Below are 14,809 nucleotides of genomic sequence, written 5' to 3' on the forward strand. Positions count from 1 at the left end.
TTTGTATTTAACACAGATACCTCACAATACCCTCTGTGAAGTACCCTCCTTTTACAGATAGGGAAACTGTGGCACAGCATGGTTAAGTAACTTGCCCAAGGTCACATAGATAATATGTGGTAAAATGAGATTTTGAAGCAGGCTGTTTTGCTCCAGAGTCCTTATTCTTAAGTATAGTGTTATACTACCGCTCATAAGCATTCCTTCCTAAGTATAACCCATACTTTCCAATCTATCTATAGGGGAATCCTCCTTAGATATGTTTTAGTAGCTGGTTACTGTAAATATACTGCTTCCAGTCTGGAGAAAAACAGGTAATTAAAGTATACTGTGCTAAGTGTTATTATAAGAGTATGGACAGAGTATCTTGGGAAATACATCTAAAGCATTCTGACCCAATTTGGGGAGTTCAGATAAAACTTTCTGGTGGAATCTGAAGAATTTAGCCAAGTAAAGAGAGGAGGAAGAGTATTCTAGAGGGTATGAATAGCAGTGTTCAGAGCCCAGATGCAGGAGACACCTTGGGCTGTTCTGGGAGTGGCAAATAATCCAGCAGCTCATGTAAAAGTTGTTGAGCCAGATGATTAGAAGGTTGACTTTGCCACTTATGTTGTGAAGTTAAGGACATCATTTAACCTTTGTGAGCTTCACTTTCTTGGTCTGCAAAATTGTGATAAAATGGTACTTAATTCATAGGATTGCTAGAAGGATTAAATGAATTAGTAGTAATGCCTGGCATATAGTATTTTGGAAGAGTTAGTTATCATTATAATCATTTTTATTTATTAGTATTATTAACATTTTAATTAATAATAATATTAAATGATACCAGTATCATTAACTACTAGAATTTTAAACAGTATTGCTGGAGTGTAGAATGTGAGGTTGTGCTAGAACAAGACTGGAAGATAGAGTGACCAACTTGTCTTGATTTGCCCAAGACTATCCCAGTTTTAAAAGAAAGTGTCCCCCACCACCAAAAAAAAAAAAGAACTGAGAGTCCCATGACCCAGGAAGCTTCTCAGTCTTGGGTAACGCAGAATGATTGTTCGTCTTATTGGAGAAGTTAGTAGAATCCAGATCATGACATTTGGACTATATGGGGAAATGGGAAAGTTTTGAAGGTTTTGAGACAGAGAAATGCTCTGATTGGAGTTGAAAGCACTTGGACTGATTAGATTGGAGGAGGGTAGGAGTGGATTTTAGGAGGCCGATGTAGTAACCCAAGCGGTGATGGTACCCTGAATTAAGACAACCTAATAAGAGAAGCAAATGGATTTGACAGATATTTAGGAGGTAGAGTGATAGTTCTTAGTGATCGGTTGGAGAATAAGGGGGATTTGACTACTGGGTAGGTGACTGCGTTTATCACTGAGGGAGAAAATACTAAAGTAGAATTTTGTGGCAAACTGTTTTGAGATGGAGGTGACTGTGGACCATGAAGATCACCAAGGCCAGTAAGCAGCTAGATATATAGATCAGGAGCCCTTAAGAGAAAGGACTAGAGAGATTTTAAAGAGCTTATAAATTCCAGAGATCTTTGAAGCCAATGGAATGGATATGATATTCCAAGAGGAAAAGTGCATAAAATGAAAAAACAAACTAGGATGGAAACTTGTGGGTTCTCAGTATTTAGGAACCCATAGGAGAAACGGAAAAGGATTAGCTAGGAAGTTGGAAAAAACCAGGAGCGTGTGGAAGTCACAGAAGCCAAGGTAAGAGAATGTTCTAAGAAGGAGATAAAGGTCAATGATATCAAACCCAATATAAGACAGAAAAGTATCCATCACATTTTTTTTTTTTCTTTAGCTGCGTTGGGTCTTCGTTGCTGTGCGAGGTCTTTCTGTAGTTGTGGCGAGTGGGGGCTACTCTTCATTGTGGTGAGCGGGCTTCTCATTGCAGTGGCTTCTCTTGTTGCGGAGCACCGGCTCTTGGTGCGCGGGCTTCACTAGTTGCAGCAGGTGGGCTCAGTAGTTGCAGCACGCGGGCCCTAGAGTGTGTGTGCTTCAATATTTGTAGTGCGAAGGCTCTAGGATGAACAGGTTTCAGTAGTTGTGGCGCTCTGCGGCATGTGGGATCTTCCCAGACCAGGGCTCGATCCCACGTCCCCTGCATTGGCAGGCGGATTCTCAACCACTGCACCACCAGGGAAGCCCCTATCACAGCTTTTTAATCTGTTTTATGATGGACATTTGAGTTCATTCCAATTTGGAACTATTATGGATAAAGTTGCTATGGACATTCTTGTGTAAGTCTTTTTGTGGATGAATATTTTCATCTCTCATTCATAGGAATGGCCATCGAACTTCATGTTAAAGTGGAGATTAGTGACCAGCCAAAGCAGTTTCAATACTTAGGGACAGAAACCAGATGGATAGCAGTGGGAAATCAGGAAATAGTCTTAGTAACAACTGTTAGAGAAATCTAGCTGTGATAAGGAGGAAAGAGAGACTAGTAGCTGAGTTAGAGGCAAGATTTTGTTTTATCGATTTTGTTTTTGTTTTTTAAAATATTTATTATTTTTATTTGGCTGCACCGGGTCTTAGTTGCCATGTGAGGGATCTTCATTGCGGCATGCAGGATCTTTTAGTTGCAGCACGCGGGCTCTTAGTTGCAACATGAGGGATCTAGTTCCCTGACCCCTTGCATCGGGAGCATGGAGTCTTAACCACTGGACCACCAGGGAAGTCCCTGTTTTTGTGTTTTTTAAATTATTAATGGGAAGGAACTGGGGGAGAGAGGGAAATTTTTTACAGGAGAGATCCCTGAGATCCCTAAGGAGGAAAGACAGATGAAATGCAGAGTACAGGTTGGAAGGATTAGTCTTACCTTGTAGGAAGGTAATATTGTAGGAGAGAAGGAAGAAATGTGTGGAAATGCAGTGAAGTGAGGTTTGTTGGCAGAGAATTCCTCTGCTGACTTCTGTATTTTCCGTGAAGTTGGGAGCTGATTAATTTGCTGAAAATGAAGTGGTGAAGGAGACAGGGTGGGAGGATAGCAGGAGAGGGAGTGGGGGTAGAAGGTTTGAGGTAAATGGAAAATATTTTAAATAGTCATCATGAAGAAATAAAGACATGTAAGTTTGCTGGACTGCTTTGGGGGTTCAGAAGAGGTTGGAAGAGCCCAAGAACTTTTATGGCCCTTCAGGACTATTCCATCAAATAAGTTATTAGATCTGAAAAATGCTTCGTAAATATGACCTGTACAAACAGTTTTTTCTGACTAGAGGTATATGTTTTAACTATCCATGTTTAGTGTCCTATTCAATATACTTTTTTGGACAAAGGATCTATTTTGTTATAGTGTTGTGTTTCAGGAGTGCCCTCTCTCATTTTCATAATTGTCTCACAATGCTTTGCTTCCCTTACCTGTGACAAGATGAGCAATTTGGGTAATAAAATATTAACATGCACAGTGTTTATCTTGAGGGAAATAAAGTACAATCTAGCATCAGTTTTTTTTTTTGTGGCATCATAGTTTTGAAACGACTTTATGCTTTTTTTAACAGAACAATGTCAGAAGTTGAGTTTGAATATATCAGAACCTTTCTCTTTCTCCTGATGCTTCCTCAAACTCCCTAGTCTCAGTGAAAGCAAGCCAGGGCATGCTTAGCAAACTGAGCTATGCAGGTGTGCCCTTATCAAGCCCTGTTTTTTTTTTTACGGTATGTGAGCCTCTCACCGTTGTGGCCTCTCCTGCGCGGAGCACAGGCTGCGAATGTGCAGGCTCAGCGTGGCTCACGGGCCCAGCCGCTCCGCGGCATGTGGGATCTTCCCGGACTGGGGCATGAACCCGTGTCCCCTGCATCGGCAGGCGGACTCTCAACCGCCGCGCCACCAGGGAAGCCCTCAAGCTCTGTTTTTAATGCTACACTGTTGAGGTTTGAGATAGGTTTGTTTTGGTACTTTTTCACATCAGTGGTTCAGTTAAGAACAAACCATCACCAAAATTGACGTTCCTGATGACTAGACCTAGGTGTCCATTTCTCAATTCTTGTCTCTTCTCACCTCTTTTTCTCACAGGTATTTTAGTTTCAGGTCTCCTAGGCCTCATCTCAAGTACCTGCCAGTCAGTTTCAAATATTCTATTTCTGAATGGTCCTGGAACTTGGCAAAAAGTTTGAAAGCCTTCAATTTCCAACATTTCACCCATCTTGATAGAATATTCTACTTCTTTAAAATAGGTAGTATAAACTCTATCCCTCAGTTTTACCCTTTAGCATTCTGTAGAGCCTATGAAAACTCTACATCATTCACCAGCACATTCTAACTACTCTGTACTTAACTGAATTACATTTCATCAGTGGAACATGCTTATTCCCTGGGTGTATTTAAATAAAATTGAAGGGATTTAAAGATAGTTTTCCACAAATGTTAATCAAAGCGTGTTACTGGATCAGCATACTGCAAAGGTACAGGATAGCCTGCTATTTTTTTTTTTTTTTTTTTTTTTGCGGTACGCGGGCCTCTCACTGATGTGGCCTCTCCCGTTGCGGAGCACAGGCTCCGGACGCGCAGTCTCAGCGGCCATGGCTCACGGGCCTAGGCGCTCCGCAGCATGTGGGATCTTCCCGGACCTGGGCACGAATCCATGTCCCCTACATCGGCAGGCGGACTCTCAACCACTGCGCCACCAGGGAAGCCCCTAGCCTGCTATTTTTATGTTGCTGTACTAAGGAACTTCCTCATTCCAGGTTAGGAGATGTCATAAAATGCAGCACAAATGACCATGCTTAAATGGAGAAGCACTTTGTATAGTAGTAAATTTATGAGGAAAATTTGGAATTGAGACCAGGTAATAGAATGGCATAGCTTCTCTGTTAAGTGTTGAGGTGAAACCAGCCTGAGGTTAGGATCTGAGCTTGACAATTTCTGAAGGCCTGGCTTCTGTGGCTTCATGCAAAAAGACCTCTAAGATTTGTTAATCTAGATTTCTTTTTGTTTCATTTCTTACCACAATAAAGGTTACTTGTAGTTTTTATACCTGTACCATTAGATTTATATTTTCATAATAATTTGTGGTAATAATTGTATCTAACAAATTAGACCAAACTTGAAATATCTAAGGGCTTCACATTTTAAAATATTCGTCTGATGTAGATTCATACCACTGAGGAAACACTGATTCTTTTTTTTAAGGGATGAAGTCAGCTAGTATTTAGTTACTAATTTTAACCATCAATTTTCAGACATTTTTTTCTTCCTGCCAATAATTTTGGATATTTTTCACTCTAAAAATTATGAAATCTATCAAATATAAGGAGGAGTACCTGTATAAGTAATTGAATAAAAGCTTATGTATCCACTTGGTTTTTAACAGATCCTAACATTTTTCCATATGTGTTCAGACCTTTTTCTAAGAATTATGGTTAAAAACCCACAACATAAAATTTACAGTCGTAACCATTTTTAAGTGTAGGGTACAGTAGTGTTAACTATATGGACATTGTTGTGTGATAGATCTCTAGAACTTTTTCATCTTGCAAAACTGAAACTATACTCATCAAACAACTCCCCTAGTACTGTAACTACCATTCTACTTTCTAATTCTAAGAGTTTGACTACTTTAGATAGCTCATATAAGTGGAATCATGCAGTATTTGTCTTTTTTTGACTGGCTTATTTCACTTAGAATAATGTCCTCAGAGTTCATCCATGTTGTAACATATGACAGTATTTCCTTCTTTTTTAAGACTAATATTCCATTGTGTATATATAAATTGCATTTTCTTTATCCATTCATCCGTTGATGGACATTTAGGTTGCTTCCACCTCTTGGCTATTGTGAATAATGCTGCAGTGAAGAGGTGTGCAAATCTCTCTTTGAGATTCTGTTTTTAATCCTTTTGGATATGTACCCAGAAGTGGAATTGCTAGATCATATGGTAATTCTATTTGTAATTTTTTGAGGAATCTCCATACTGTTTTTGTTTTATTTTTATTTATTTATTTGGCCGTGCCACGCAGCTTGCAGGATCTTAGTTCCCGGACCAGGGATCAAACCTGGGCCCCCTGCAGTAGAAGTGCAGAGTCTTAACCACTTAGCCAGGGAAGTCCCAATAGTGGGCATTCTAACAGGTGTGAGGTGATATCTCATTATGGTTTTGATTTGCATTTCCTTGACAGTTAGTTATATTGAGCATATTTTCATATGTTTGTTTGGCATTTGTTTATCTTCCTTGGAGAAATTTCTATTCAAGTCCTTTGTCCAATTTTTAATTGGGTTATTAGTTTTTTGATGTTGTGTTGTAGAATTTCTTTCTATATTCCGGACATAACATTTGCTAAATTTCGTAAGTGTGTTTTTTTCTCTTATGCTAATATCCATCATCATCTTCCAGAAAGGCAGGAACTTTATTTATTACACAGATGTCTTCATTTGAGATTCCTGTTGTGCCCCCATGACAGCCTCCTCTGTGTTTGATTTTGGCCCATGATTCATTATTAAAGCACAGGAAGCTGACTACCTTTTGCAAGGTGGCCCTTTCTAAAGGTGTCATGTGTATCTTACATACTTATTTTCACACAACCTGAAAATGTTGGTGCCAGAAATAATCAAGACATGATGGTGGATATGATATGAGCAACTATAGAGTGTTTGATCTCTAGCTTATTTATTTCATCTATTCATTATCATATTTTCCCTAGTTGATCATTTTCTAACAAAGGGCATTAATTGTATCACAGAGCCTTTTTGAGAATAAGATGGGCTGTGTACTTGCCATCACTTATTATCTCTGGTAATTGTAGTGCCCATATGATCTCTTCTGATTCCTTCACCACCCCATGTATTTGCCAGCAGTTTGTGTCCAGGAATCAGCTGTCTCTTCAAGATGTTTCAGTTAGTGTAGATTTTTTTCCCTTAGGATAGATACTATAGGTCCTGAAGCCTTCCTAAAGAAAGTTAACCCTTGACCAGCTTTCAGACAAGAAATAACTTTTATTTATTGCAGATATATCAGTTACCTGTTGATGTAGTTATTTGGAGATTTATAGATAATTCAATGAAAAGGACAAATGCTTGAATTATGGTCAAACCATAGGCATTTCTTAACATCATGACCCAAATTAACTTGTAATCTGCCTTTTTCAAAATTCGTCTTCTAGATGAATGCTGTAAAAATCATAGAGTGCTTTCTACATTTTTATAGGTGTTTTCCCTTCCATTTCCTTGTCTTATTTCTGTTATATAGTGGCAGTACTTGTTCTGAAAATTAGCCTGTCCCAATCCTGTACTCATCAGGGGGCTTAACAGCAGAGTACCAGTTTTACTTTGAGGCTTCTCTGTTAGCCCTTAGATGTAGCAAGGAAGTATTGAAGTTTCAGTCTGCTTTATGAACAGTTATAGATTAGAAATATTTCAGGAATCCCTGAAAAGTCAGCCTGTGATTGACTTTTATCACAGCACTGATACCTGTCAGAGTCTAAACCATAGTCCCTGGCTTTAATCCAAAGAGGGTGTAGTTTATAGTGTTTATAAAACAAAAATCTTCAAGTAGTCCTAACATAAAAATAATTGCAAATTATTACTACTATCTGCATATTGCTCTTTTAAATATTGACACTGAAATAAGATCTTTAGACCTGGAAAGGTCCTCAAGAGATGCTCTGGTATCCAGTTCCCTGGCTCAAGGCAGCTAAATTATCCCAACTCATGTTTGAGACAACTCAAGGCCTACAGAGGTAATGGGACCCGGAGATAGGAAAAGGGAGGAAGGGGGTTGTGGTGATGATTGGTAAAAGAGCCATTCATCCATTTATTCTGCACCAATTGTGTGTCTGTTGTGTGCCAAGTACTTTTTAGGCACTTTAGTCAGCAATGAGCAAACATAAAAACACCTGTCCATTCTATTTGAGGGAGAAATAGATAAGAAAAAAACCAAATAAGTAAATACATGTAATATGTCAATTTATTAGTACTATGCCGAAATATAAAGGAGGGAAGAGGGCTGGAGTATATCATCATTGTGGGGTTGGAGGTACAGTTTGCAATGAGGTGAATAAGGAAGCTCTCGTTGAGGTGCCATTGAACAAAGACTGGAAGAAGATGAGGGAGTAATAATGAAGATACCAGGAAGAATGTTTCAAGCAGAAGGAACATCAATGTAAAGGTCCTGAGGCAGCAGAACATCCAGTATGTTTGAGGGAAAGCAAGGGCACCAGTGTGGCTGAAATGGAACGAATGAGACGGAGAGTAGTAGAAATGGGGGCAAGATCATTGGCCTCATAGGCTAGTGTAAGGACTTTTGGCTTTACTCTGATGAGAAATCATCAAAGGGTTTTGAGCAGAAGAGAGATGTGATCTAACTTTTTCATTCAAAAGGACAATCTGACTGTTGTGTTGAGAGGAGATGAGGGAAGTCACAGTAGAAGCAAGGAGACCAGTTAGGATGCTATTGCATTAACATCTCAGGGTGAGAGATGGTAGTGGCTTGGATCAGGGAGGTAATGGCGAAGCTTGTGAGAAGTGGCCAGGTTCAGCATAGATTTCTGAAGATTGAGTCAACAGGATTAACTCAATCCATTCATGGATTCTAAGTGGGAATCTTCAACCATGTTAAACCCAAAGAACACTAATTATGGGAATTTTAGACATGGTACAGAACTGATGGGCAAGACTTGGGTGTGCTCAATAGTTTACTGATGAATTATTAAAAGCATGCTCTGGACTTTGGGCAAATACTTTTACCCTGCATATTAAGTGAAATTTCAGCTTATTTCAAACACTATTCACTTCCGTAGCAATTTTTTATGGTTCATAAATATTGTTTGTAGATTTTATTTCATATACATCGTTCTTTGTTCTCAATGCCTACATTTTTTTCAAGGTAGAAAATGTTGTTAGCCCAGATAAATCGAGATTCTCAGGGAATGACAGAGTTTCCTGGAGGAGGAATGGAGGCTCAGCATGTTACCTTGTGCCTGACAGAGGCAGTAACTGTGGCAGGTGAGCAATCTTATTTGAAGGGATCATGTGGGTTTGGAAATATTTATCTTAAGGGAAAATGAAAACTTACAATACTGTTTACTTTGTTCCTCCTCCTTTAGCTAAAGGCAACACAAAGCTAAGCCTTTTTATGAGCATTTTTACCCTGGTATGGATGCTGGTATAGTAGGGTGTAGAAATATTTTTTGTAAATGCTATAAGAAATCCCATTTGAGTCTAAGCTAAGCAATCTGCCTTTTGACTAATTTTTATTTTTTAAAAAATTAAACAGCACACACATATGATAGTTACCTAAAGAAAGTAACTTTTTTTTTTATAATAGATGGTGACAATTTAGAAAATATGGAAGGTGTAAGCCTGCAAGCAGTAACACTTGCAGATGGTTCTACTGCTTATATACAACACAATTCTAAAGGTATGTGCCTCATATACAGCCCATTGGTTATTACCAGCAATTCATAACCTCAGAGTCGGAACACCTAGCAGTTATACCACTTTCCAATCCCTCCTACAGACACTGTACTACATATGGTAGTAATTTCAGTTTAACTTAAATTTTGTTTTGATAATTTGAGGACACCTTTTGAGATATTTGGAAGATACTCTGGGGTATCAGAATTAGTGAGGAAGAGGGGAGGGGGTAGTGTCCCTGACCTATTTTTAGTAAGACCTTTCTCACTTTTTCCCTTTAAATTATTATTTAATGTTTTTACAAAATATGCGTAAAAGTAGACATTTGGTTTTGCTTTTATAACATTGTTTCTAAATCAGTGTTTACTTTGCTCCAAGAAATAGCCTAGTTCTCAAATTCCTTGTTTTTTTGGAAAGCTACTGAGCATATGTATACATAGTCAAGGGACTTGTAGCCCCCAGGGATGAGAATGACAGCTGGCCTCATGTATACTGATACATCTTTCTATCTTCCCAGTTTCAGCTTCGCTGGGGTCAGGGTCACGATTCCTAAGTGGCTCTGAAAGGTATATAGAGGTTTGACTCATGTAGCTTGCTCAGATGAGCCACTCTTCCTCTTGAACTTGTCTAATTGAAAATCGGAGGGGAGAAAGGATGGCTGAGGGAGGATTTTCTGCTTTCTGTAGGATCACTGGATGTGTTATTGAATTGCCTCAGAACATTGAGGGAAGAATCAAGATGAACATGATCTTAAGTAGTGTATGTTTTTATAGTTGATATCATTTTGAAATTGTATAAAGTTTAAAATTTTTGCTTGTGCTAATTTATTGGCTTAAATTGCTTTTTCTAGATGGGAAACTCATAGATGGTCAGGTCATTCAGTTGGAGGATGGTTCTGCTGCCTATGTTCAACATGTACCCATACCTAAAAGTAGTAAGTATTTGATATTTACTTACCCTTCTGATTCTCATACTTCAGTATTTGCTGCCTCCAACTGCCTCTTACTACTTAAACTTAGTCCTGATCTCTAGGTCTCCTTCTGAAAGGGGAGAGGATCTAAAGACCATTTTAACTTAATTGAGATTTTCTCTCGAAGTTAATGGAAAAGAAATTACTAGACTTTACTCTGGAGATAAATGGGCAACAGTTCTAAGTGAATATTTCTATTATTTGAGATAAATCCTACATGCCTTCTCATTTTCTTTTTTTTCCTTCTTTCAATTCTCCTATCTCCTGGTAAATATTCCTATAACAGGTATTCTAATATCTTTTTACCTTTAAACACTTATTCAGAGCAGCTTTGCTGAAATTATTTAAATGTTGAAGGATCCATAAAGGAAGTATAGGTTTGTATGATGTGTTTAATGGTTTATTGACTCTGTTGTTGTTGAGTTACCAGAATATGCTTGGAAAATATGGGATCTAAATGTAAACATTGTTCTTGAGCAGGGGACAGTTTGCGTTTAGAGGATGGGCAAGCAGTGCAGTTAGAAGATGGAACTACAGCATTTATTCACCATACCTCCAAAGGTAAATTAGCTTTGAACATTTGAATAAAATAAGGGGGAGGTAGGGTGTGGGAAAAATAAGACCTGCCTTTAGTTGCAGAAATGCTGTTGTCATGTAAAAGAAGAATTATGCTTGTTCTCTCAAATATAAGATGGTAGATTTTGGCACAGTCTAAGGGAAAACTTTCTAATAATTTGAGTTGTCCAGTAACAGGTTGAAATAGCAAACCCCTGGTCTCTGAAAGACTTCAACTAGAGACTGCCTTTAAAATATGAAATTAAACACTTGAAAGTTAAATTGTTGATTTTTTTCTTCCTTTTAAATATAATGTCTTTAGCAAGGTCCTTTGCCCCTTGTGTTGGTCTTTAAAACTAAATAAAAATTTTAAAACTATCTGAAGCAAATATGGCAAAATGTTCATGTTTATTAGCTTTGTGTAGGGAGGACCAGGGGTTTGAGGTGGAATGCATAGGAGCAATGAGCACAGCTCTGTAGCCAGACTATCTGGGTTCAAATCTGGGTCTGCTGTCTTTTAGCTGTGTGCCCCTGAGCAAATTATTTAACCTTTTTGTGCTTCAATTTCATCATCTGAAATGAGGATAATGATAAGTATCCACATCATAGGGTAGTTGTGAAGACAAAATGTACAAACATGTAGAGCACTTGGAACAATATTTGTCACATAGTAAATGCTCAGTAAATATTAGCTATTGTTATTACTTTATAAAATACTTTATTATAGAATGACTGTAAATGTTTTAAAAGACTATATTTAGTTGTGAAACCAAAGGAAGAAATTTTTTAAAATATAGAATATTTGAATTTGTAAATAAATTTATTTAAAGTTGAGAAAAGTAAACTCTGAAAATTTTTTTTCCTTAGCAGTGGGAGTTGATCACAGGTTCACTGTAATTGGCTAGATTTATTATTTCACAATGCTGTATGTTTCTTAGTATGGTTATTTAGAAGGGGGAAAAAACCATGGAGTCATACTGACATGAGTTCAGATCCTGGTTTCTCTGATTTTTTTTTTTTTTAGTACTCCTTTTTTATTTAAATAAATTTATTGATTGATTGATTGCTGCATTGGGTCTTCGTTGCTGCATGTGGGCTTTCTCTAGTTTTGGAGAGCGGGAGTACTCTTCGTTGCAGTGCACGGTCTTCTCATTGCGATGTCTTCTCTTGTTGCGGAGCACGGGCTCTAGGCGCGCAGGCTTCAGTAGTTGTGGCACACGGGCCTCAGTAGTTGTGGCTCACGGGCTCTAGAGTGCAGGCTTAGTAGTTGTGGTGCACGGGCTTAGTTGCTCTGTGGCATGTGGGATCTTCTCGGACCAGGGCTCAAACCCATGTCCCCTGCATTTGCAGGCGGATTCTTAACCACTGCTCCACCAGGGAAGCCCTGCATACTGATTTTTGACTGTTAATTGTTAGTTTTTTTTATTTCCTGGGTCCTAAGGAAAGTGACTTTACTTCCTCAAGCCTCAGTTTCCCATTCGTACAATAAGGTGGTAAATATACCTGCCTCACAGAATCATTGTGAGGATTGAATGAAATAACATACGTAAAGCACATGGGCCCTGCTCACAGTAAATATTCGATAAAAGTTCCTTCCCTTCTTCCTTTAAATATGTAACTGTTTATCAGACTACCTTTAATTTAATGCTATTCTCTTCTACTCCCTCAGATAGTTATGACCAGAGTGCATTACAGGCAGTTCAGCTGGAAGACGGCACCACAGCTTACATCCACCATGCAGTGCAAGTCCCACAGTCTGACACCATCTTGGCAATTCAGGCTGATGGGACAGTGGCAGGTCTACACACTGGGGATGCCACGATCGATCCCGACACCATCAGTGCTTTGGAACAGTATGCAGCAAAGGTACAGCATTTTACAATGTGAAGAACATCCCAGATACAGCATGTGGGATCTTCCCGGACCGGGGCACGAACCCGTGTCCCCTGTATCGGCAGGTGGACTCTCAACCACTGCGCCACCGGAGAAGCCCCTCAATTAAGTTTTACATCAAAAGGGCTGTGTTTTTTTCCCTGCATTGAAATTATATCATTTATATAATTTAAAAGGTTTTTCCCCCATTTTTTATAATGGAAATTTTCAAACACACAGAGAAATAAATGATAATGTACCCATGTACTTATCTCCCAGCCTAAACAGTTATCAATATGTGAAAAATTTTTTAAGCTTTATTTTATTCCTGTAGGTGTCCATTGATGGAAGTGAAAGTGTAACAGGTTCAGGAATGATTGGAGAAAATGAGCAAGAGAAAAAAATGCAGGTATGTAAGGCTACTTTTTTATATTAGAATCTCTTTCTCTTAGCATTTCTGAGCCCTTCTAGGGATGAAAGCAAGAACTCACTACCTCCCTAGGAATATCTTACCAATTCAGAAAAACAGTGTATGCATTAGGCAGCAGCTGTCTCAGATTACCTCCTCAGGTCTCAGAATTCATTATATGGATGAAAGTGGCACTAAAGAAATAGAAATATCACAGAAATCCAGATGAAGCTTGTGTTCTGGAGTCCAAAGCAGTTTTGGAGACCAGGCGGTCTTCTGTCTGCCCCACCCTCGGCAGCTTGTGGATCCTTTTTCTGGGCCTTCACCCTTACTGTGACTAACCCTTGCTACTTTTTTTTTTTATGTTTTTGTTTCTTCTGTTTACAAATGATTCCCTCCATACTTTCCTTTTCAACTTCTGGAGAGAAGGTCCAGTCTAGCTAATTGTCATTGTTCCTTCTGGGCAAAGCTGTTTTTACTGCTTCTACCAGACTCCTTCCTGGGCTGCAGATGGCCACTGGTTGGCTGCCCTTGATTCACATGCTCACCTTGGGTCCAGTCCTTGGCTATCCCTTACCCAAATAACAGCCTAGAGCTGCAGAGCCTCGCCAGGGTTTGTAGTTAAGTACAGAGTAGTCACAGATGCATTCTGGGAGATCTACAAGTCAAATTTCAAGACTCTGTTATGAATTATGTGTTTTTGTGTTTGTTTGAGGGGTTGGTGTTTGTGTGGGTGGATGTTCTTGGAGCTTATATAATCACTGTAGTATATTACTGCTTTAATGCTGCTCCTTTTTTTCTCAGCAATTATCTCTAGTATTTGGCTGACTGCTCCCTCATAGTTTTTTGCAGTCTTCCAAGTGTTTTATCATATTTAACTCCTAAAGTTATTGCTTCAGGCAACACTTTTTAACTTGAGCATTAGCATCACCACTTAATGCCATTGAGTAGTACTGTTGGGGGTTATCAAGAAAATTTTATATTTATAATAATAATAAATAATAAAAGAGGGCTTCCCTGGTGGCACAGTGGTTGAGAGTCCGCCTGCCGATGCAGGGGACGCGGGTTCGTGCCCCGGTCCGGGAAGATCCCACGTGCCGCGGAGCGCCTAGGCCCATAAGCCATGGCCACTGAGCCAGCGTGTCCGGAGCCTGTGCTCCACAACGGGAGAGGCCACAACAGTGAGAGGCCCACATACTGCAAAAAATAAATAAATAAATAAATAAAATAATAATAAAAGAAATCACTGGTAAAAATTTGATGCTTTTAAACATTGCTGGATAGCCAGTATTTCTATTTATCACTGAAGTGATGCCATGAAGTAGCAGTAATATAAACACAGTTTGTAAATCATTAAGCCCACCAGCTTTGAAACTACATGATTCTTGGCAAAATTTTCAAGTCTTTGAATTCATAAAATGAGACTTTAATATTTTTTATACTGCAGTATGTCAAATCTATCAAAGTCAAACTCTACTAAAATGCAAACACAGTGTAAATATATACAAGAGATGTAGGTCAGTGCCTTGGAGTGGCCCAATAGGGTTCTGTCTCTTATTAGTGACTAACAATTAAGTTTTTAAATAATAGAATATTTTTAAAGAAAGACAGTTGTAACTACACTTGTAATAAACTAGGTCTTACAA

General features: G+C 38.7%; 1 protein-coding gene across 4 annotated transcripts in view; it reads left to right on the plus strand.

Moving 5' to 3' along the window:
- ZNF143 (zinc finger protein 143) overlaps positions 1-14,809 on the plus strand; it is a 54,000-nt gene that overhangs the window by 6,331 nt on the left and 32,860 nt on the right. The window contains exons 1-7 of one of the 4 annotated variants that reach the window (XM_082844422.1): positions 242-314; positions 8,828-8,946; positions 9,269-9,361; positions 10,208-10,291; positions 10,805-10,888; positions 12,552-12,748; positions 13,089-13,163. In XM_082844422.1, the coding sequence (XP_082700548.1) occupies positions 8,835-8,946; positions 9,269-9,361; positions 10,208-10,291; positions 10,805-10,888; positions 12,552-12,748; positions 13,089-13,163 (645 nt within the window). In that variant the 5' untranslated portion in view covers positions 242-314; positions 8,828-8,834. Of the gene's footprint in view, positions 1-241; positions 315-8,827; positions 8,947-9,268; positions 9,362-10,207; positions 10,292-10,804; positions 10,889-12,551; positions 12,749-13,088; positions 13,164-14,809 lie in introns of those variants that run through there. The other 3 variants (XM_082844419.1, XM_082844420.1, XM_082844421.1) reach the window with 3 other exon arrangements.

This window comes from Leucopleurus acutus, assembly GCF_964270905.1.
Source record: "Leucopleurus acutus genome assembly, chromosome: 8".
Taxonomy (NCBI): Eukaryota; Metazoa; Chordata; class Mammalia; order Artiodactyla; family Delphinidae; genus Leucopleurus; species Leucopleurus acutus.